This window comes from Leucopleurus acutus (genome assembly GCF_964270905.1).
Source record: "Leucopleurus acutus genome assembly, chromosome: 1".
Lineage (NCBI taxonomy): Eukaryota > Metazoa > Chordata > Mammalia > Artiodactyla > Delphinidae > Leucopleurus > Leucopleurus acutus.
In genome coordinates this window covers 184,946,728-184,972,804 of record NC_139142.1, presented here as the reverse complement: position 1 = coordinate 184,972,804, position 26,077 = coordinate 184,946,728, and the positions used below count along the sequence as shown (strand labels likewise).

The window sequence follows — 26,077 nt, the reverse complement described above, 5'->3', positions numbered from 1 at the left end:
CTATTGTACTTAGCACTGGAAGTCCTAGTCAGAGCAATTAGGCCAGAAAAAGAAATAAAAGGCATTCAAATCAGAAAGGATGCACAAAACACTCTGTTCACAAATGATATGATCTATATACGAAATGCTAAAGACTCCATCAAAAAAAATAGAATAAAAGAACTCAGTAAATTTGCAGGATACAAAATCAGCACACAAAAATCAGTTGCCTTCCTATACACTAATAATAATATATCTGAAAAAGAAATTTGTTTAAATCCCATTAATAGCATACAAAACATCAAAAACAATAAAATACAATTTTTTGTACTGGTTTGTATGGATGCTATACAATAACATCAAAAATAACAATAATATATAGGAATAAACTTAACCCAAGAGGTAAAAGAACTATACTGTGAAAACCATGTGACTTTGAAAAAAGAAACTGAAGACACAAATAAATGAAAAGATTTATCATGTTCATGGATTGGAAAAATTAGTATTGTTAAAATGTCCACACTACCCAAAGCCATCTATAGATTCAATGCAAGCCCTATCAGATTTTCAAAAGCACTTTTCACAGATAGAAAAAACATCCTAAATTTTGTATTGGAACTACAATATATTGGAAAAAGCAATCCTGAGGAAGAAGAACAAAGGTGGAGGCATCACACTTCCTGATTTTAAACTATATTACCAAATGATACTAATCAAAAAAATTATGTATATATAAAATATACATACATATAGTACCAGTGTAAAAACAGATACAAAGACCAATATAACAGAATTAAGAGCCCAGATATTAACCCTCACATATACAGTCAAGTAATATTTGACAAGGGAGCCAAAAATACCCAATGGGGAAAGGATAATCTCTTCAATAAATGGTGTTGAGAAAACTGAATATTCACATGCAAAAGAATGAAACTGGACACCTATCTTACACCACTCACAGAAATCAACTCAAAAAAGGATTAAACGTAAGACCTAACACCATAAAACTCCTAGAAGAACACAGAAAAAGGCTCCCTAACATTAGTCTTGACAATGACTTTCTGGATATGACACCAAAAGCACATGCAAAAAACCCAAAAATAAATAGGTGGGACTATATCAAAATAAAAGGCTACAACACAGCAAAAGAAACCATCAACAAAATGAAAAGGCAACCTACAGGATGGGAGAAAATATTTGAAATCCGTCTATCAGGTAAGGGGTTAATATTGAAAATATACAAAGAACTCACATAATTCAATAGCAAAAAAAAATTTTTTTTTAATTTAAAAATGGGCAGAGGACCTGAATAGACATTTTTCCAAAGAAGACATACGAATGGTCAACAGGTACATGAAAAGAGGCTCAACATCACAAATCAACAAGAAAATGCAAATCAAAACCACACCTCACACCTGTCAGAATGGCTGTCATCAAAAAGACAAGACATAGGGCTTCCCTGGTGGCGCAGTGGTTGGGAATCCGCCTGCCGATGCAGCGGATGCGGGTTCGTGCCCCGATCTGGGGGGATCCCGTGTGCCATGGCCGCTGAGCCTGTGCGTCCGGAGCCTGTGCTCCACAACGGGAGAGGCCACAGCAGTGAGAGGCCCGCGTAGCACCAAAAAAAAAAAAGACAAGACATAACAAGCACTGGCAAGGATGTGGAGAAAAGGGAACCCTTGTGTCCTGTTGGTGGGATATAAATTGGTATGCCCACCATGGAAAACAGTATGGAGGCTTTCAAAAATTTTAAAACAGGACTACCATATGATCCAGAAATCCCATTTCTGGGTGTATATCCAAAGGAAATGAAATCAGGATCTCAAAAGGATAACTGCACTCCCATGTTCACTGCATTATTCATGATGGCCAAGATACGGAAACAAGCTTAACAAACTTAAATGTTCATCTACAAATGAATGGATAAAGATATGGTGTGTATACACACACACACACACACACACAGAGGATTATTTCTCAGCCACCAGAAAGAGCAAATCCTGCTATCTGCAACAGCATGGATGGACCTTGAGGGAATTATGCTAAGTGAAATAAGTCAGATAGAGAAAGACAAATACTGTATAATATCACTTATATGTGGAATCTTAAAAAGCTGAACTCAGATAAACAGAGAGTAGAATGGTAGTTGCCAAGGGTGGTGGGGAATGGGAAAATGTTGGTGAAAGGGTACAAACTTCCAGTTATGAGATGACTAAGTTCTGGGGATCTAATGTATAGCTTGGTGACAATAATTAACGATACTGTATTATATATTTGAAAGTTGCTTTCTCCAAAAAACAAAATGGTAATTATGTGAGGTGATGGACGTATTAACTAACCCTACTGTGGTAATCGCTTGGTAATGTGTACGTGTATCAAATCACCATGTTGTATACCTTAAACTTTTATACAATATTGCATGTCAATTGTATATCAATAAAGATTGAAATTTTTAATAAATATAGTTTATCTAGAGAGTCAAAGGACCAAGAATAGCCAACACAATGCTAAATACAACTTTGAGACCAAAGTTGTACTACCCAACTTCAAGACTTACTATAAAGCTACAGTAATCAAAACAAGTGTGGTTCTGGCAAAAGGACAGACAAATAGATCAATGGAACAGAATAGAGAGGCCAGAAATAGGCCCATATAAATATAGTCAATTGATCTTCGACAAAGGAACAAAGGCAACATAACGGAGCAAGGAAAATCTTTTCAACAAATGGTGCTGGAACAACTAGAAATCCACATGCAAAAAAAATGAATCTAAACAGAGATCTTACATACTTCACCACAATTATCTTAAAACAGATTACAGACCTACCCAAAATGCAAAACTATAAAACTCCTAGTTTTATAGGAGAAAATCTAGAGACCTTGGGTTGGGCGATGACTTTTCATTTATTTATTTATTGGCCACACAGCGCAGCTTGTGAGATTTTAGATGCCCGACAAGGGATCGAACCCGGGCCCTCAGCAGGAATTGAACCACGGAGCCCTAACCACAGGACTGCTAGGGAATTCCCGGGTGATGACTTTTTAGATACAACACCAAAAGCATAATCCATGAAAAGACAGAATTGATAAACTGGACCCATTAAAGTTAAAATTTTCTGCACTGCAAAAGACACTGTCAAGAGAATGAAAAGACAAGACACAGACTGGGAGAAAATATTTGCAAAATATGCCTGATATGGGACTTCCCTGGTGGCGCAGTGGTTAAGAATCCATCTGCCAATGCAGGGGACATGGGTTCGAGTCCTGGTCTGGGAAGATCCCACAAGCTGCGGAGCAACTAAGCCCATGCGCCACAACTACTGAGCCTGCGCTCTAGAGCCTGCAAGCCACAACTACTGAGCCCACGCGCCTAGAACCCACGCTCCACCACAAGAGAAGCCACCACAATGAGAAGCCCTTGCACCGCAACGAAGAGTGGCCCCCGCTCACCACAACTTCAGAAAGCCTGCTCGCAGTAACGAAGACCCAACGCAGCCAAAAATAAATATTTTTTTTAAAAACCTGGTAAAGAACTGTTATCCAAAACACACAAAGAACTCTTAATCGCAACAATAAGAAAACAGATAATCCAGTTAAAAAATGGACCAAAGACCTTACAGACATCTCATCAAAGAAGAGACACAGATAGCAAATAAGCATAGGAAAAGATACTCCACATCATGTCATCAGGGGAATGCAAATTAAAATGAATTATCACTACACACCTATTAGAATGGCCAAAATACAGAACAATGACAATACCAAATGCTGATAAAGATACGGAGCAACTAGGACTTTCATTCACTGATGATGGGAATCCAAAACTGTACAGTCAGTTTGGAGGTGAAAACTTATGTATACACAAAAACCTGTACAGGAATGTTTATAGCAGTTTTTACTCATAATTGCCAAAATCTGGAAGCAACCAAGATGAACAGATAAATAAACTGTGATACATCCACACAATGGAATACTATTCAGAGCCAAAAATAAATGAGCTATCAAACCATGAAAGGACAAGGAGAAACCTTAGATGAATATTACTAACTGAAAGAAGCCAATCTGAAAAGGTTACATATCGTATGATTCCAACTATATGATCTTATTTAAAAAGCAAAGCTTAGGAGACAGTAAAAAGATCACTGGTTGCCAAGAGTCAGGAAGGAGGGAGGGATGAATAAGTGAAGCACAGAGGATTTTTAGGTCAGTGAAACTACTGTGTACTGCAGAATAACGGTGGACACATGTCATTCTACATTTTTCAAAACCCAAAGAATGTACAACAACAAGAGTGAACCCTAAACTACGTAAACAAACTACAGACTCTGGGTGATAATGATGTATCAGTGTAGGTTTATCAGCTGTAACAAATGTACCATCCTGGTGGGGGATGTTGATAATGTGGGAGACTGTACATGTGTAGGGGCAGACAGTACATGGGAAGTCTCTGTGCCTTCCATTCAATTTTGCTGTGCATCTAAACCTGCTCGCAAAAAGTCAACTGGAAAAGAAAAAAGAAAGAGACAGAGAAAAAAATAAATCCATTCACCTCAGTATGTTAGCTCAAGCACAGTTTTAGTACATCAACAGTATAGTTCAGGCTGTAGAACAGGGCTCAACAACTATGACCCTCAGGCCAAATACTTACCCCCCATTTTTGCAAACAAAGTTTTATTAGAACACCTTCACACCTATTAATTCACATATCATCTATGGTTTTCTTACTACAATGGCAGAGCTGAGTAGTTGTGACAGACCACATGGCCTGCAATGCCTAAAATAATTATTATCTGGCTCTTTGGGAAAACATCTGCCCACTCCTGCTCTAGAACAGTGATTTCCAACCCTAGGTGGACATCAAAACCCCTGGTGAGCTGTTTAAAAAAAGTCCAGAGCCCTGGACCCAATCTAACCTCACCTCCCCCCAAAAAGATTACAATTTCATTGGTCTAGGGTAGTGCCATTAGGTATTACTATATCAATACAAAAATGTGTAAAATAAAAAAGGAAAATATACAAGATAAAAATCAGGTTATCCAATAATATAAAAGATAAAGGCAAGATGTTAATACACAGACCACAGAGACCACAGAGTACTACATAATAAATCAGAGCCATAAGTTTGGCTCTGATCTCCACGAATCCACAAAGATAAAGAAACAAGAGCAGGGGCTTCCCTGGTGGCGCAGTGGTTGGGAGTCCGCCTGCCGATGCAGGGGACGCAGGTTCGTGCCCCGGTCCGGGAGGATCCCACATGCCGCGGAGCCGCTGAGCCTGCGCGTCCGGAGCCTGTGCTCCGCAACGGGAGAGGCCACAACAGTGAGAGGCCCACGTACCGGGGAAAAAAAAAAAAAAAAAAAAAGAAACAAGATCATTACATGACTTATAGTATCCATGAGGTCAAAACATCTTGGTGGAAGTAAACTTTTTTCCGAAGACTTGTGCCTGACTATAAAAAGAATGTTTTATTACAGTTCTTCTCAGCGACATAAATATGTCATTTATTCCTCTCACTTTACACCACCTTACCTTTTCACTCAAAAACGAAACAAAAACCCTGAGAGTGGCAGGGTTTTCATATAGACAGTACCATCCTACCTGCCTGCCTTTCTTTTCTCTCTCTCTCTTTTTTTTGGGGGGCGGGGGGCGGAGGGAGGCAGGGGGAGTAGGGGGAATAAGGATGAGTGTAAGAAATGTGCAACTGAACTGGAGATAAGTGGCTCTATATTCCACAAGATATAATTAAACACTAATAATAAATCCAGTAACGCAAGCAGTCCCCAAGTTATTATACTTAGTTGATACAAAAGGGATTTATTCAGACCTATAATCCGTTTCTCCTGCATTTACCCACTTACTGAATGGCTTCTGTTGATTATGCCAAATGTGTCCAGATGAAAGAACACAATATATATCAGGGCACAGCAAAAAAAAGCACAGTGTCATCTTACCAGTGTTAAATTTAAAATGTGGTTTCTCTGTTTCCAAATGTGGGAAATACTACACTGGTTTTCTACAGTTTAATGCCAGCAGTTTGGGTATATTTTTGACTGAGACCTCATCTCCTCCACTACCCTCCCTTGCATCTGACACTATCAAAAACGAATTACGTGTAGCTCTTTCAAACTTGTCGTGGTACACATGATTTTCCTACTACCTAGATCCCTTGCCTCCCAACCTCCCCTTCCGCTTAACTCATGACTCAGAAAAACTCACTCCATGAGAAATTTAAATTTCCCTGAAACCCCCAAACATTGCACTGTTCCTTAAAATTCTCTCTGAAAGTTCCTTTTTAAAAGGGACAGTTCTCAATCCACATATAAGCCACACATATTTTGAAGGTACTTATAAAACGATTCTAAGTGTCTAAAAATCCAGCAATCTATAATACAGAAGATTACGACAGAACATCAAAATTAATGTTAGAAGGAGGAACTTGCCCCTCAGCCTCATGACACCAAAGCACACAGCCAGAGAAACCTTAGAGTGCCTTTCCTCTCTCCTCCCGCTGCCCACTGCTACCCACACTGCCAGCTAACAGTCAAGTCTTATTCCTGTTTTCCAACCCACTGCTCTGCCAATCAATTCAATTGTGGAGGAGTAAAAGCTGGAGTGTGCCGGAACCAACTGTGTACTAACGGCTGAAAAAGAGAAGGTCCATAGATTCACTTCTGTGACTGCAAATTACCTTCTGTGGGCATATTGGCTTTACGCTGGAGGAGAATCGCTCCAGGTGAAATAAGTCATCTTTGAGTTCTCCCTTTCCCTATCCACCATATCTCCTTCACCGAGCTTCCTGATTCTTCTTCTTGCACCTATTTCTTCCTTTTCCATCTTAACTGCAGCTATCTCAATTCAAGAACAGATATAACAGTCCTCTAACTTGTCACTCTGCATCCAGTCTGCCCCTTCACAAATCCATCCTGCACCAATGCCAGACGAATCTTCCTCATCCTCTGTGCAAAAAGTGGAAGGATACAAAACAACTTGACGGTGGTTTGGGGGAGGGGATGAACAGGCATATGGGGAGAAGGAAGGGAAATTCTAGGTTTTGCTTTTAATACAACTGAATTATTTAATCTTTTATGGGAATCTATTAATTACCTAGATGCTCTTTTAGGAAAAAAAATGCTGCTTGACATTTTTTCTTTCTGTAAGCAAAATTCTACAAACTGCCAAAACTAAAAACCTTTCAAAAGTTACAATTATTTTCTTTTATACAGAACATTTCCTCATTTAAATGTAAGTACTACAGATCAATTTTCTCTTCCCTAAATTTAAGGCTTTATAATCTTCTATCATTCAATGATTTTTACATAACTATACTGCATATAACATAGACATCACAACACCTGGAGTCTTATCATAGAGTAGGCAATTAATAACTATTCGTTGAGCATCAAACAACTAGTTGTTGAATTACTTTTAACACATCTCTACAGCCTCAAACACTCCTCCTTCTAGAAAAGAAAAATAAGTAGTCACAGCCCATCACAATGATTCCAGGCACTAGAGAGTTTAGATAATTCACGACCACTCGCTACCATCACCTCAAGATCAGCCTCCCACCAGCTCCTCTTAAGCTCCTTCCAATCCATACATACTCCAGCCTCCTTCCAATCTGTTCTCCACTCTGAACACAAGTAATCTTCATTTTTATTTTTTTAAAAGGGCTTCAAATGCTTGCCTTTTTATTTATTTATTTATTTATTTTTGGCTGTGTTGGGTCTTCATTTCTGTGCGAGGGCTTTCTCTAGTTGTGGCAAGCAGGGGCCACTCTTCATCGCGGTGCGCAGGCCTCTCACTATTGCAGCCTCTCTTGTTGCGGAGCACAGGCTCCAGACGCGCAGGCTCAGTAGTTGTGGCTCACGGGCCTAGTTGCTCCGCGGCATGTGGGATCTTCCCAGACCAGGGCTCAAACCCGTGTCCCCTGAATTAGCAGGCAGATTCTCAACCACTGCGCCACCAGGGAAGCCCAAAACACAAGTAATCTTTAAAAAGTAAAAATGATAATGTCATACCATTGCTTAAAATTTTCCACGTCTTCGCATCAGCCTCAGAAAAAAGACCAACATCCTTAACATAGCCTATAAAAAACTTATTTGATCTGGTCCCTAAGTCCCCACAGATCACTTTCCCCTCTTTGCTCACTATACTCTAAAGCACACAGGTTTATAACTTGTTCAAAATCATTCTGCTCATAGAGAACGGGCGTATGGACACGGGGAGGAAGGGAAGGCTGGGACGAACTGAGAGAGTAGCACTGACATATATACCCTACCATATGTAAAATAAATAGCTAGTGGGAAGCTGCTGTATAGCACAGGGAGATCATGTCAGTGCTTTGTGATGACCTAGAGGGGTGGGATGCGGAGGGTGGGAGGGAGGCGATACATGTATACATATAGCTGATTCACTTTGCTGTAAAGTGGAAACTAACACAAGATTGTAAAGTAATTATAATCCAATAAAGATGCAAAAAAATAATAATAATAATTCTGTTTTCCCTCACCTTTGAGCCTGTATACATAATGTTCCTGTTCCCTCTGGTAAGGACACTGTTGTTCCTTCCCTCAAAATTTCTTGGTTAACTATATTAAATTTGGTTAATTATATTCACCCTTCAGATCTCAATCCCAACATTACTTCTTTGATATGCCAGGCTGGGTGGGAGCAGCTGACATACACTCTCATGTCGACATGTGCTTCCCTAGATAAAATTTATTATAGGATGTGATTTATTTGGTTAGCGAGGGAGGCAGAGATTTTATCTTAAGGGCAACCATTACATCTGATTCACAAAATATACTTAGGCACATGATAGTCAAAAACTGCTGAATAACTGAATAAGTGACTAACTAATATATTCTGTCATACAGTGAAGTATGCTACATATAATTACACATATTTCACTTTATTGGGCATTCTTATGGTTCCAACTTGGGAACCCATAAAAATTTGCCAGTTTTCTTTAGGATCTTTATGGCATTCTCTGATTATTCTGAAAGAATGGGAGTATCGCCAGTTTGTCTCCCCACTATTCATAATAAAGTCTAAATATGATTGATTATTAATTTTAATGAAATGTGGAGGTGAAAAAGAAAAAAAGATTTCGCAACCTTTTTGAAAGGGAAATGGTTTAAAAGAGAAATGGATTAATCCAAAGCTTTTTTCATGAAAAGCATAAAAATAAATAACAGAAGAGGGAAAATGTCAGAGAAACAGCTGAAACAAAAAACATATTCTCCATTTTTTTGTCTTTTTCTACTACTTTAGTTGGGTCATTTTTATTTTTTTTGAGACAAATACTTTAGTACAGAAAAGGAAGATATGTACCATAGGTAATATCAACAACAGATTTCTTCAAATCTAATTTGGAACATACTCAAATTAGAAATAAACTAAATGATTAAGATAAACACTTTAAAATTAGTGTTTCATACTGCTTCATAAAAATCATATAATTTAAACAACTTCCTACTAATCAAATAAATTTATTCAAACAAATTACCAAACTTTTGGCATGGGTAAAATTTGGAGAAAACAGATATATGAAACTAATACTATTTCAAAATTAGTGCTGAAAGGTGAAATATACAGAGCAATAATAAGACCCATAATATAAGAAACTATCCAAAATGATTAACATAGTATATGCTGTACTAAGAGAATTCCTACACAAGGAACTTTAAATTTTTTACGAGGTATTTACACAAGCTTTTAGTCAGAGATGCGCACTACAGATAGTGCTATACAAAGATATTTAAAATTCAGAGTCCCACTATTACCATAAATGGAAGACATTAAGTCTACTAAACCAATCATCTATACCAAAGTTTCTCCAAGTGTGGTCTGCGGACTACTGAGGATCTCTCACACCCTTTCTGGACGTTCACAAGGTCAAAACTATTTTCATAATAATACTAATGCTATTTGCCTTCTCTTCTGGCAAGATGCCTTTTAATATTCTGTGTGACAAAATGAAAAGTATATATAAAGTAATTCTGCATTCTAAGTACAATAGGAAAAAGCACTTGTGCAATTTAGTTGCAAGCTTAATAAGCCATTTTTCCATGGAACTTCAAAAAACAACTGACAAACTATGGTTAATCAGATAGGATATTTGGCAGACATTTTCCTAAAAATGAACGAAGTGAGCCTATCATTTCAAGGAAAATAACTGGCAATATTTGTTGCCAACAGTAAAATTCGAGCTTTCAAGTAAAAAATAGAATTTTGGAAACCTTTCATCCACCAATGTGAGCTTGGAAGCTTTTCAATACTTAAAGACTCATAAGATCTGTAGTGATATTAATGAATGTGATTTTTTTCATATCGTATAATGAAATGTGTCAACATTCAGAAGGATCCACATAACTAAGTGAACAAATACTTTCCATCCAAATGACCCATGCAATGATTTTTAATGTACTGGAGTATAAAATGTTCATTGATATGGTTTGAGTCCACACAGCAATCAACCTTTAAGAACTACTATCTGGGGCTTCCCTGGTGGCGCAGTGGTTGAGAATCTGCCTGCCAATGCAGGGGACACGGGTTCGAGCCCTGGTCTGGGAAGATCCCACATGCCGCGGAGCAACTAGCCCCGTGAGCCACAATTACTGAGCCTGCGCATCTGGAGCCTATGCTCCGCAACAAGAGAGGTCGCGATAGTGAGAGGCCTGCGCACCGTGATGAAGAGTGGCCCCCACTTGCCGCAGCTAGAGAAAGCCCTCGCACAGAAATGAAGAGCCAACACAGCCATAAATAAATAAATAAATGAATAAAATTTAAAAAATAAAAATAAAAAAAATAAAATAAAATAAAAAGATAGGAAAAAAAAAGAACAGGGCCTGAAGATCTTAAAAAAAAAAAAAAAAAAACTACTATCTGCCGAGTTTTGATACAATATCGAAGAAAATTATCCATAATTCTATGCACAGGCTATTAAAATACTCCTTCCTTTCCAACTACATAACTGTATGAAGCCAGATTTTCTCACATAGTTCAACCGAAATAAAATATCACAACAGGCTGAATGCAGAAGTGTCTTCTAGCTGTCTTCTAGCCAGTCACTAAAGAGATGTGCAGTAATATAAAACAATGCCACTCTTCTCATTAAACTTTTTTTGTTTGGGAAACCTGTGGATATTTTTCAGAAAATTATTATTTACATTATTTATGTTAAAACCCATTACATGTTATTTTAAATGAATTAATAAACATTTTAAACTTCTCCATTTTAACTTTTGATACAGTAAATACTGATAGATATAACCACCTAAAGGAAAGTTCTCTGGGATCCTTGATATTTTTTGAGCGTATAAAGGAGTCCTGAGACCGTAAGTTTCAGTACTGTTGATCTATACAGTGAAGGAATAAAGACAAAGATGTCTAATTTAACACAATCTCACTTATATTTTCTCTCTTCAGCAAGACTGAAAAAGTGATTTTAATAAAAAGATTTTAAGAATGTTTAAGAGGAATCACAGTTCATAACAATCTGAATTAAACCACTTCCTGAACAACCTATTTATTCAGTATCTTGATACCTTAATTATGACAAAGTAAACATTTAAACATAACATTTGTTAACAACGAAATAGAAGGAATAAGTGTAAGTAAATTGGCGATTTTTTTTAGAGGAAATTGAAGGACTAACTCAGAAACAAACTAATGAAAAACATCAGAACTACAGGGCTAAAAGTTAGAGACAAACTCTACTAAAAACCATCAGAATTGTAACTTTAGACATAATCTAGTTCAAACTCGCCCTTTTTTAGAAGATAAAATAAAAGAGTTAAAGGCTGGTTAAAATACAACTAATTCGTGATAGAACTGAGGACCAGAACTAAGCTTCCAGACTCCTTAAACAGTTCATGTAAACTTTGGAGAGCTTATGTGCCTGGCACTGGAGATATGGGAATAAACAAGACAAACGTGGTAAACCTGCTTTCTTGTAGATCAGCATCAAGTGTCAAACATATGTAATGAGCACCACAGAGGAAACATACAGGATTCTATGAGAGCATTTAATAGGGTATAAATTGACCTTGTAGGACAGGGAAGAGGTGTTTAAGAAAGAAACCTTATTGCTGTCATCCACCAACATCCTCATTACTCCCCTCCTTCGCTAAGGACTCACTAATTCATCACTATTCCTATCATATTCTTAGTGATGTCAACATTCACTCAGATAATCCACCCAAAACTCTTGTCTCTCAGTCATTTGACTTCCTGAATTAAAACAATTTTTTCTTCCATTTTTTCTTCATCACTGTCAAAACCTCCCATGGTCATCACTAGTAATTACACCATTTCCAAAAATCTAGATTTTAAAAATCCCACATTTTAAACACCCAACTTCTATCTCTGCAGTTTACTCTAGTACCTCGATTCCAACTATCCTTACATTTCACAGGACTTCCCACGTATTAATTGTCCCAGTTTTTCACTGTCTTTGCAGCAACTAAGATGTGCTGCGAGTATAAAACACAATCAGATTCCAAAGATTTAGTACTTTAAAAAGAATGTAAAATATCTCATTAACAAACTATTTTTTAATATAAATTTTTAAATTTTGGCCGTGTTGGGTCTTCGCTGCCGTGCATGGGCTTTCTCTAGTTGCGGTGAGCAAGGGCTACTCTTCGATGCAGTGCTCAGGCTTCTCATTGCAGTGGCTTCTCTTGTTGCAGAGCACGGGCTCTAGGTGCACGGGCTTCAGTAGTTGTGGCATGTGGGCTCAGTAGTTGTGGCTCACGGGCTCTAGAGTGCAGGCTCAGTAGTTGTGGCACACGGGCTTAGTTGCTCTGCGGCATGTGGGATCTTCCACGAACAGGGCTCAAACCCGTGTCCCCTGCATTGGCAGGCAGATTCTTAACCAGGGAAGTCCCTAACAAACTATTTATGTTGATAACTTATTGAAATAATTATATTCTGGATGCACTGGGTTAAATAAAATGTTATTAAAATTAATTTCAACCTATTTCTTCCTACTTTTTAAATGTGGTTTTTAGAAAAATTTTAACTTAGATATGTGGCTCACATTATATTTCTATCTGTGGTACCCAGGATAGTACCTGACACTTAGTAGGTACTCAAAGGATTTTGATCAAATGAAGAATGAATGAATGAATATAGTAATTTTTCATCTGAACTATAAGACCTGACAAATGAATAATATTCAGACCAAGAGGAACAAGTTTTCTAGTCAGATAACATTTGCAAAGGCAAAAAAACGAAATTTCAAAAACTGCAAGGCCAATATGACTGGTTAAGACGAGGGTAATGGGATGAATACAGTAAGACTAGAAAGACAGGAGCTATGCTACATAATGGCCTAATAGGCCTCGCTGTGAAACTGCATATTTATGAGGAATCACTGACTAACTTTTAAGCAGGGAAGTGACATGATCAGATTTCCATTTTGAAAGTGGCACAGTGTGGATAATAGCGAGGTGATCAGAGGGGGTACGTGGTGATGAGAAGACAGAAGCTACAGCAGTTGTATAAGCTTTACACTAGGAGATGGAATAGACAGATTTAAGAAGATTCAACAGGACCTGGTACAGATGAATCAGTAGTGGTAGTTGGGGAAGGAGGTGCCAGGAAAGAATAATGGAGGAGCCAAGAACGATGCCCGGGTTTCGAGTGCGTGAGTCAGCGGAAAGTAAGTAGTAGGAGAGACTGGGGAAAGGGGATGAGTTCAGTTTCTATAAGTCTGAGGTACCTGTGACTCAAACAAGCAGATATATGGATTGAAATTGCAGGGGAAGAGAGATCATTCAGATGGGAATAACTAAAACAGCCTAAGGGGGTAGGTGTAGAAAGGAGCTCATACAAAGTCACTGTAATATTTCAAGGTAAGGGAGAACAAAGGGCCAGACGGTAACAGGAAAAAGTAGAAAAGAATGTCATCACAGAAGCCAAAGAATTAGCTTTAAAAAAAAAAAAAAAGAGGGAATGGTCAATTGTGTGAAGTGATGCTGAGAAAACAAGCAAGAAAAGAACTAAACACTGATCAAGAAGCTTGAGATGTTTCAATTCTGGCTGCACAAAATCAGTAAGGAGAGAAGAAATAAAGATATGAGAAGTGTAAGTTTTCTAAAAAGGCAAGCAAGGATGGGACCCAGAGCAAAGATAAGGACTGACCTTAGCTAGGAGGAAGCACACCTCTCCTCCATTACAAGAAGGAAGCAGAACAGGACAACAGTAGGCTTGGAAATGTAGTGGTAAGAAAGTATATGTCTTATACAATGAGGTCTATTTTCTCTATGAAATAAAAGATGAGAAAGGAAAGAGATTTTAAAAGGGAAGAGAAAATTTAAAACAGTTTATGGTGTAAAATGACGTGGAAGGACTTCCCTGGTGGCGCAGTGGTTAAAAATCTGCCTGCCAGGGCTTCCCTGGTGGTGCAGTGGTTGAGAATCTGCCTGCCAATGCAGGGGACACGGGTTCGAGCCCTGGTCTGGGAAGATCCCACATGCCGCGGAGCAACTGGGTCCGTGAGCCACACTACTAAGCCTGCGCTCTAGAGCCCACGTGCCACAACTACTGAGCCCACGTGCCACAACTACTGAAGCCTGTGCACCTAGAGCCCGTGCCCACAACAAGAGAAGCCACCACAATGAGAAGCCCACGCACCCCAAAGAGTAGTAGCCATTGCTCTCCACAACTAGAGAAAAGCCAGCGCACAGCAACGAAAACCCAATGCAGCCAAAAAATAAATTAATTAATTAACTTAAATTAAATGACGTGGAAAAAGAAAGTGGGATTGCTGGGCTATACTGAGGCCTCACTTTTGAGTGGTAACCATGATTTTTAAATGGCACTAATCAACCCTTTCCAGTACACTGCCTTCTTAAAGTGTTTGTTACTACAAGTCTTAGGTTGCCAGTATTTGAACTAAGTATCTTTTTCCATATGCTGCATTACATACCTTTCTGGTGTTTAAGTAGAGGGCATTAATTCCCCATGGCCCAAATAAAAAGGGTTCCACAAAGTACCACACTTGCCTTTCAAGAAAATGAAAATAAAATTTACCAAACCCAATTTTATCACAGCATGTAGAAATTACTAACAGTAATTAAACATAAAGTCAGGAAACAAACTAAAGGTAAATTAAATTTTTTCAGTAATACACTTTTTCATTAACAGTATTTTTGTTTCCTTTAAGTTTCAAGGAGATAAATAATAAAATTTTGCTCCAATCAAAAGCAGTTGAGAATATCCAACTGCACATCTTACGTACTATGCTTCATTTAAGCTCTAAATAAGAATATAATTCACATCTGACTTAATAATTAGATAATCTCACAGAAGTGTTAGAATTTTTTAATTTTAAAGTATACTATGACTGAAATACTTTCTGCCTTATTATCAGCAATATGAGTTTACCAATTATACAATATAAAGTTTAGATATATTCGTTGAAAGCTGTATATGTGAGTGATATTACAAGGAACTTGTCCTGTCTAAGCTATATATATATTTCTAAAAAGTTTAAAATTCGTGCAATTACCGTATTTGATATTACTTTGGTAATCAGGGGGAAAATTAACTTTACATATAAAGTGGAAAATTAGGCTCCAAGCCTTAATCCACCCTGAAATTCTGAGTGTATGTTCATGCCTGGAATTCCTTCTTAACACTGCAGTACAATGGTAGAAATTCAAAATTATCTACGTGCAAAATTAGGTAATTAGGTATTTCACAACAAAATACCACTATGAAGGACTCCTAGGTGTATATATGGAAAAGAACTGAAAACAGGCACTCAAATACGGTACATGAATATTCATAGCAGTACTATTCACAACAGCGAAAAGGTAGAAACAACCCAAATGTCCATCAAAGGATGAATGAATAAACAAAATGTGGTATAATATACATACACTAGAACATTACTAAGCCATAAAGAGGAATACAGTACTAATACATGCTACCAAGTGAATGAACCTTGAAAACATTACGCTTTATATAAGTGAAAGAGACACAAAAGGCCACATATTGTATAATTCCATTCATATGAAATATATAGAATAGGTAAATTCATAGAAACAAGGCAAACTGATGGATGCCAGGTGCCAGGGGGTTGGGATGGGGACAAACTGCTTAACAGGTATGGGCTTTCCGGAGGAGTGATGAAAATGTTTTAGAATACATCGAGGCGGTGGTTGCAGAACACTGTGAATGCACTAAATACCACTGAACTGTATGCTTTAAAATGGTTGGTTTTATATTATATGACTTACAGCTCAATTTTTTAAATTCCATTATGAAGCATATAATATAGCTATATTCTAATCAACCTATGGCAGGAATTACTAACAAAATTGTTTGTAAACTTAAAATACATTAACTATTTTAAAGCTCTCTACTCCTTATTGTCATAAATAAATCATAATAACATTCATTATCTTTTCCCCCACATACAGAAATTGTGCAATGGATTTAAATAAGCCTTTTATCTTTTAGAGACACGTACTAAAATATTTATGGATGAAATGATACATCAAAGATGGACTTTACAATAATGACAGACAGACAGGAGAGGATTACAGATGAAAGGAGACTGGCCATGAGTTGGTAATTGTTAAAGCTGGATGTTGAACACGTCGGGGTTCATTATGCCATTCTCTCCACATCTGAGTATATGAGTTTTTAATTACTGTGCTAAAAATTAGTAAAATAAGACTTTAAATGGTTTCCTTATACTTTAAGCTATACCTGAGATGGTACTACCAATATTCTTTAGTTGATATAAATCACAATTCCACAAACATCTGCTGAACTTGCTAAGCACAGATGCATATCAAAATTAGAATCTGATAACAAATAAATATTATCTTCCTTAGGATGTTTTGTTTTGCTTCCAGATTTTTTTCACAAATACTAGTTCACTACCAACTATTTCTCAGAAAATTTCATTTTGTAAATGAAGAAAATTAGTAAATTAGTTAGTTAAGTGTACCTATTTGGGTTGACACAGAGTGGTAATACTAAAAAACTTCAAGTCTCCTTTCTATGGAATTAATGTTTACAGTTAAAATCATCAGGTTAGCTATCTCCTTTAAAAACAAAATCCAGTAACTGACATTTTCCAAAATCAAACAATTGCCATTTTCTCAATACCATACTTTTTTTAAAAATCCCTTATTTTTTAGGATGGTGTCTTATTAAATAAATATTAAGGTCTAAAACGTTTGTAGCCCCAGGGTTTGACTATTATTCTTCAAAAGTCAAACCATAACTTCAGTAAAAATTACAATCAACACAAAAAGACATTAGAAAACATATATAGCTCCCCCCAAATTCAAACTTTTTAAATGCTCCAAAATTACCTTTCAACTATCACTTTTACCTTACTTTTCTTACAAACACTATTTTCATGGAATTACGTCTACACAATCTCCTAATGTCTGACTCAAACTCTTGTCCCAATATTAGCACTCTTCTTCTCTGGCTAATACATTCTTGCCTATTAACTCACAAATTTCTAATTCCTAGGACATAATTTAACTGAAGATACAGTTATTCTAAATGGCCACAGAGGGACTTCCCTGGCTATCCAGTGGTTAAGATTCCGAGCCTCCACTGCAGGGGGGATCCCTGGTCAGGGAACTAAGATTCCCACACGCCTCACAGCACGGCCAGTAAATAAATAAATGGTCATAGATCAGAATCCAAATTGCCCAAATGCCTCTTTTCTACCTCAAGGAGTATTAGTATTCTTCAGCTATCAGAACCAACTGGAGAAAGCAGAAGCACATAAGAGGAATTAGAAAAGTGTTCTTATCCTAAGGGATTATTTCAACAATTTTCTTTAAAAAACCCTCTTCTAAAGATACAAACCTACTAAAACTGAGGATCTAAACACACCAGAACTAGATCACAGTACCACACGTAAAGTTCTTATTATATTATAGTTACAAAAGGAAAAAAAGAGAGATGAATGGACTTTCATTAAGATCTAATATGCAAGGTCAGATTCTGCCTGTTTGACAGCAGCGTTAATGTTTAATTAATGTTATGACATGATATAGGTCAATCTAACAATTAACTGAGGATTTTTCATAAAATTATCTAAAATCCCATTTTATTGTGTTTATTGAGATATGATTGACATATAACACCATATTAGTTTCAGGTGTACAATATAATAATTCACTATTTTTATATACAGCAAAATGGTCACCACAATAAGTCCAGTTAACATTCATCACCACACAAATTAAAAATTTTTTTTCTTTTTCTTTCTTGTGGTGAGAACTTTTTAGATATACTCTAGTAGCAATTATACAATACAGTATTATTAACTAGAGTTACCATGTTGTACATTACTAAAACTCTGTTTAATTCATTTAGATTTCCAACCTATATCTCTAATTTTGCTAGCCACTGTTTTACTCAAACTTCCAAGTGCAAGTAAGATTTCTACCATTTCCAATCTGTCCTAATCTCAGCAAGCACTTTGACATCTTTACCTGAACATAGTTTGTGTGGAAATCAGAACTACCCAAAATATTTCAAGACATTTTTTTGTTTTGCTAACTTCTACTAATTCTTCTGCAAATTTCCTTATCACAATTGCAAAGCTGATTCAGAATAGAAAAAAAATAAAAGGCAAAGATGCACAAGAGAAGAGGATCCACTGAGCTCAGTGAAAAACTAGCCTATGATTCCTGTAATTCAATACTTCAAGTGCCAAAGTTACCATCTTTTGTGATTGGGCAAGTCCCCAAATTACAAACACACCTGTTCTTATATTACAACTTGGAACGCAGAGGAAACAACAGTAAAACAGTTGTTAGTTTACCAGACATGACCCATCAGAGTCTATTCCATGACATTTCTGAACTAGTCTGAGTTCTAGACTCATTCACATCTGGAGACAGTGTGATATGGAAAGAGCACAGCCTTTGGAGCCTGTCAAGAGTTAGGGAGAAATCCTGACTGCCAATCCCTAAATGTGTGATCAAACAAAAATTCATTTAACTTTTCCAAGTCCCAATTTCCTCATCTGGAAGAGAATACTGCCTATCACAGAGAGTTTTTGTAAGGATTAAAGGTAATACAAATCAACCAGCACAGACTGTGAAAGAGTAGGTACTCAATAAGTAGAAGCAAGTTACTCTTCCCTTTTCTATTACCCTTTTCATACATTTCTTTTTATCCACTTAGGATACAGAATCAGAAAATCTGGGTTTGATTCTAGGCACCATCTCATACAAGATATGGAACTTTAGGCTAGGTATTCAACGTCTCTGAACCTCAGATTGCTCATTTGTTTAAAAAAAAAAAGAAAGAAAAAATGATCATAATTATTGTAATACTTAAGTGACATTAGTTTATAAACTGGAATAAACTGTAAAGTACCAAAAATGTCAGCTTTTACCTACTCTAAAGTGCTCCCCCTCAAAAAATTATCTGCCTTCCAAGATCACATGGGTATAATGAGCAAATGAATATAAACTGACGTCATGGGTGGAGGAAATCAAGCTAAATTAAGTAGCTCACTGATGACATCCCCTTCATCTTCCCAGACTTTAGTATATACTTGTTAACCCAAACAAGCCCCTGTTGGCGGAATTCCAGGGAAAAAATTAAATTAAAAAGTTAAGCTGGGCTTCCCTGGTGGCGCAGTGGTTGGAAGTCCCCCTGCCGATGTAGGGGACACGGGTTCGTGCCCCAGTCCGGGAAGATCCCACATGCCACAGAGCAGCTAGGCCCGTGAGCCATGGACGCTGAGCCTGCGCATCCGGAGCATGTGCTCCACAACGGGAGAGGCCAAAACAGTGAGAGGCCCACGTACCGCAAAAAAAATTAATTAATTAATTAATTTAATTAATTTTAAAAAAGTTAAGCTGTAAGGGAGACTTTTCTGTCCTTACCCAATCTATGCTGAGAAACCTTTCGTAACCAGTTTCTACTCCTTTTCACTTAGACCTCCGCCCTATTCCTCAAAATAATCCCCATGACAAAGGCAGTATGGACCCTAAAGTAGAGCAAAGAGAACTGGCCAGATGAACAAACAACTCTTCAAGTTGAAGAGTGACTGTCCTTGACACAATCCACCAGAAAATTCAAACTAAAGGTGGGAAAAGGCAAAGATTTTTCTTTATGTCTATACAAATGTTTATATAAAGTACACTCTCTGCTTTGAATATTATTTTCCCATAAGAATTTCAAAAACCCTGTCCTTTTTAAGACAGTGAACTCTTCTGAGAAGTTTTGCTATTAATAATACAATTTAATAATTAAAGTCAACAAGACCAAAAGAGCTAATAAAGTGCTCAAGGACTCAATTGCACTACAGCCAAAAGAACTTGCCAGCTAAACACCTTACCTGAGCTGTACTTCTGAACTGTAGGAAAACAACAAAATGAAAAGTAAATTCTCAGGATAAAAATCACTCAGGCAATAATTTAACTCACCTTGGGTATAAAAAAATTCACAAAACACAAGTGACCATATACCTTCCCCAAGAGAAGGTATGTTTACATAGGGTGTTAGCCCTTATCCAATCGGTCACAGAAGGGATACAGAGAGATCTCAAAAGACATCTAAATGGATATTTCTAGTACTATGTGTTCCCTCTTCACAGCACCACAGCACATCACAAAATCAGCTACCATCTTCTGAGCCTGTCAGAGCGTGACCCTGTCTGAGCCTCCTGGGAAGGGAGCTAGTGGCCAGCTTCATGCAGCCCAAAGTTTAAAAGCTATTACAGTGCTATGTGTGAATTTCATTCTCCCCCCCCCCCCAGTATTTCTAAATATCTCACTAGTGTCAAGTTTAGGACCACCAAAAAAACTTGGGGCCAGTGACAGTGGATCTTGGCATCATGGTACTAACATGCTTAAAAGACTATGTGAGAAATAACATGATTTATTTTATTAGGGATATAATGAAATTTTAAAGTGCTTCAAAATTACGGTGGCAAGAGGAGAAAAGAAAAGGGTCAGGGGAAAAAAAAATGTACAGCACACAACTACCTGAAAAAGAAATAGCCAAAAGACAGGTTAAAACACGTTTGCATTGGCAAACACGTAGCAGTTAACACACCATATATTTGTCAGATTTCCCAACATGCAAAACGAAAAGAAGCCACCCCTTTATGAAGTGCCTATCTGCTGACTTCTACAAAGAAATGACTTTTCTAGAAAGGGGGCAATTTAACTTCCTGTGCTCTCCCTCTGACTTTCAAAATCTTTAAAACCTTCAGCAAACTGAGATTCACTTCAATTTTAAAGTTCTTCATGTGAAGTTGAATAAAACATGTTTATTTTTAATATCGATAACCTACAGAAAATTTTTCTGCTTGAAAACTATATCCACATTTCTACTAGATTTTAGAATATTTTTTAAAAGCTAAATATAAAGTTTGCAAAAACAAGTAATACAGTAGATGTGGCAGGCATTCAACAAGTTTATCAGTGGAATTCCTAAAGTAAAAGCTTGAAAAAATTTGTGAGATGAACTCCTAGTAGTGCTACTGAAGATACAATGTTACTAATATGGAAATTGAGAAACATTCAAAATATTCTGAAAACAGTATCTCCTTCTAAAAATAGAGGAAAAGCATCTGCCAACACAGAAACCACTGGTTCTTAAAAATGATAATCACGTGGGATGCATTGCTATAAATACTTTAGTTCTGAACTGCAATAACCCCAGCCTCTGAAACCACGTTTTGGTCATGCCTTACCACTAACAAGCGAATTTTTGGTGCCATTACATTGATATAAAGGACTCTGCTACTTTTATTTGCTTCTACTGCAAACTGTTACTTTATGCAGTTAAAGATCTACAAACCAAACTACCACACAACATAATTCACTTTCAATCATTAAAATAAAAGCAAACAACCGACTATCTGCCATAGATAAGGTCACAAGAATTTTCTAATAAATTTAGAATGACATATTTGACGTTCTGGTTCTAGTTCGGGGATTCATTCTCTACATGTACTGTAAAGAGAGAAACCTCAGGAAAAAAGCAACCGGCGATTACACCATTCTATTTTAAGTTAAGTTACTTAAGAAGCCAGCAGTTCAAGAACTTTTGGGGAAGAGAGAGTATTGAAGCCATTTTTCCAAGCAGTTAAGGATAATTTGTGCTTTACACTAACGACCGCCCTAACAACCTCTAGAATATATTACGGTGGGGGCGGAAGTGAAAATGATGAGACGCGGGGGAGAAAACCCGACTTGAAAACGGACAGGCAGGCAGATTTACAAACCTTCAATTAACGGAATTCGGAGATTTAACTTCTCTTCTACGCCCTCCCTCGCTCCCCACCCGCTTCCTCCTCTCCTCGGGGGAGGTCTGTGTGATGTGACTCACGACAAATTTTAAAAATAAATAAATAAATAAAAGACACACCCTCTGGGCTGAACTGACATACTCTCGCCCCCACCCACCCTCCCCCGACGCACCCCCCGCTTCTCCTCTCGCTCCTGCCGCTCCTCCCCAAGCCTCGTCCCAGCCCTCTGCTCTCCGCTCGCTCGCCCGGTCCGAGACCCTCGGCCGGCGGAGAGGTGGCGGGGGGCTCCGGGACGGAAGGCCGGCGGGTGGAGGGCGGCCGGGGGGCAGCGCGGCTCGGGGGGCCGAGCCCGCGGGGAGGCGGACGGCAGGGGGGCGCCGGACCGCGGCGGCCGCTGCTCCGGGCTCCCTCGCCCATTTTCTCTCTCCTCTTCTATGGGTTTCAACCACCACGGCCACTTCCTGTATTGCAGCCCGGCCACCCGCTCTCTCCCCGACTGGGGCTGGGGTTGGGGCTGCCGCTGAGGTTAGGCAGTTCCCCACCCCGCCCAGTGGGCTAGTCACTCGGGCGGCCGGCGGCGGGTCCTCGGCCCGGCCGGCAGCGCCCGCCCGCGCGCCCGCGCTCCTCACCTGTATGTAGTTGTTTTCACAGTAGTCCGCCACCCGGGTCAGATTCTGATAACTCTCTATCAGCGCCCTCTTGCCAGACGGGATCTCCTCCTCTAGTAACATCTGCAGCTCTGCCATTTTCCACCCCTCTGCATCGCTTCCTCTCGCGTTAAAGAGACAGAGGCTGCAAGGTCCGCGGAGGTTCCGAGCACCTCACAGCCCGGATACAAACCGCCTGCCCGCCCTCCCGCCTGGTATTGTGGGACGGCACCTCCTCCTCGCTCTGCTCACGCTCTCCACCCGCCTCCACCCACTTCTCGCAGCCTCCCCAAGCTCGTTTTCTCGCGAGCCTTCCTGTCTTTCCCTCCCCCTTCCCGCAACCACGGGATTTTTTTCCCCCCCTTTGGCATGGCCTTCTGGGAATTGTAGTCTCTCACTGGCTTGGCCGCCCATCGAAAGCGCATGCGTCCAGGGAACCTCAGAAAAAGACCCGGGAGGAGAGCAATTAAAGAACTTGGAACAAGGGTGGTGGTTTAAATCCCGAGTTTCTTGACAGCTCCGGGAGATGGCGCCACAGGGTGATTCTAGAGAATGAAACCGGTTCCCCGAGAAGGCTGTGAAGCTTGGCAGAACTTGGTTAACTAGGAAACGCCCTTGAATCAGATACCCATCTGATAAGGATTTAAAAGGACTAGAGTATGGAAAACTCCAAATGTTTACTTCCTCTATTTTATTAGAGATAACGCGACTCAAGCTTTACTTTCTAAACTTCTGCAGGCTTTACTTTCTAAACTTCCTCAATTCACTTAAAATTTGGGCAACACTTGATATTAACAGCTCTATACCAAGCAATGTACTCAACATTGGGGATACAAGTTGAGTAAGGAGACTCTATACACTTACAGACCCACGATTTAAAAACAAACACACATATATAATCTATAAAAAATATTTACTATGTTGTACACCTGAAACTGGAGTCCCCTTAAAACCATGGTCCCTTATTGAGTTTATGATTAATCTCTGTCCAAAACTTCATTCATTTCTTTCTCCCCTCTGACCTCAATCCTGTGCTAACACTAATCAACCTACGTCAGGTGACTATAGTTACTGCTGTCAATAACGTCGTTAATGCACTAAAATCGCTGTTACAGGTGTCATCATTAAGGTACAAACTCAGGATGTTTCTCCAGGGCAAGGTGAGCTCACAGACCGTGGACCATGGACCACCTGGCCAGAGAATCATAAACTGGAGACATTCTGACTCCTGAAATCACGATTAAGAAATGTCACAGAAATGTCACAGGGCAACGATTAATCCCAGTTTCTTTGTTCCTCATCTTTAAAACACCCGTAACTCAAAGACCAAGCTGAAGTGGGTTTGAGGCTTGTCTCTCACTCACTTGGCTTGGCGCCCTGCAATAAACCCTTACTCTGCTGCAAACTCCCACAGTCAAGAGTTTGGCTTTCTGAGCCATTAGCCCACAAGCGCTTTGCTTGGTTACAACACTAAGATAATACTGTAAATCAACTATACTTCCATTAATTTTTTTTTAATTTTTAAAAATAAAAAATAAAACCAAACAATTTTTAGTACTATCGCATCCTGATCTCTTATTCTTTGACTCTTTGCATATATCTCCCTACATTTTTGAAGTTTTGTACAGGTTGTTTCTCTACATCGTGTAAAATCATTGTGCTTTTTTAAAAATCATCAACTGCTTTGGAAAAGCCTAAAACACCCTACATTTCAAGCTTTTTATTTCAAGAGAAACATTAAATGCTTTTGACATAATGGACTATGAAAAGTATTGTCCAAAGGCCAAAAGGAAACTAATTTAAAGATCATTTAAAAGTCCATATTTTCATCTCTCCATGAAGTCATTTAGAATCACAATAACTATAAAAATAACATAACCAAATGTTTAAAAATTGACCCATGAATAGGTATTTATTGGATATTGCCTTTACTAGGGGCCATATGATGTTCAGCCTCTACAAGGAAAAATTTATATCTTCTCCTACCTGAAAGAGATAACTACACCCAGTCACCAGATTCTTTTTTTTTTTTTTCGGCCGTGCAGCTTACGGGATGTTAGTTCCCTGACCAGGGGTTGAACCCTGGCCGAATTGGAAGGCGGAGGCCTAACCACTGGACCACCAGGGAATTCCCCCAATCAAGGATTCTAAGGTCCATAAATCAATAAATGACATACTCTCCATAATAATCCAAAATAGACGTAATAGTCTTTCTTTAATACTTATCATTAATCCAAACATCATTTAATACAAGTTATTGAAATTTGATGTATTCTTGAATCTGGTCTCTACACGAGCCAGATTTAACTATGGAAATCACTAAACTTATTTCCACATACTGATACATTTCAACAACATTGGGGAGTGATTAGGCAGGTGATGCTGCTTTACTCTTTTCAAAGTCCTATTAGATTTCTGTAACGCACACAACTCAGAGATAAATGACCTAAAGATTCTTTTCTATCTTTACCAAATAAGGAAATTTAAGCTTACACAGGTTAAGAGATTTAGCTAATGGCACTGAAAATAGTAACAAGTTCTCTGACTTCTAGAACAGAGGTCTTTCTACTACCCAGTTAAAACTTTCTCTTGAAATATTTATGGCTTATATAAAGTCTATTCAATGAAGTTATCCCTCATACCTTTAAGGTGATTGAGTTGAATATGCTATCCTTTGTATTTTTATTTAAAAAAACAACAACTAGTTTCCCTTATAATGATAGTCTGTAATAAGGCAATATCTCCTTTAAAAGCAAATAGGATTTGTGGGGATAAAACCATAAAACACCAGCACCATACTGTAGCCATGGGTTTCAATATTTTTTGACACAATGTGAACCAGGATATATATATATATATATATATATATATGCTGGTTTAAAAGTTTCACAAAACTAAGTATGATACTCTTATTTTTCCTATTCTAATTCAATTTATTTAATGCTGGTAAGGACTATGAAATTGATCTCATGATCCACTACAGAAAGATGACCCATAGTTTGAAAACCATTTTTCCCTTCCACTAAATTAAACAAATATGACCCTTTACTAAGCAAATATTATTATGATAAATTTATATTGTCATAATTGTTTTTTAAATCACAGTTATTAACAGACCAGAAAAAAATGTATTAAAAGATTTAATAGAATAAAACTTAGCTAAAGTAAAGGACCTGAATTTCTA

The 26,077-nt window shown here is 38.1% G+C and overlaps 1 protein-coding gene across 13 annotated transcripts in view; it reads right to left on the bottom strand.

The window, feature by feature from the left end:
• The window catches only part of ABI1 (abl interactor 1), a 106,010-nt gene extending 82,938 nt beyond the window's left edge, over nucleotides 1-23,072 (bottom strand). For all 13 annotated transcript variants that reach the window (XM_082843518.1, XM_082843519.1, XM_082843515.1 and 10 more), the window contains exon 1: nucleotides 22,876-23,072. In XM_082843518.1, the coding sequence (XP_082699644.1) occupies nucleotides 22,876-22,992 (117 nt within the window). In that variant the 5' untranslated portion in view covers nucleotides 22,993-23,072. The remainder of the gene's footprint in view (nucleotides 1-22,875) is intronic.
• Nucleotides 23,073-26,077: the final 3,005 nt, after the last annotated feature.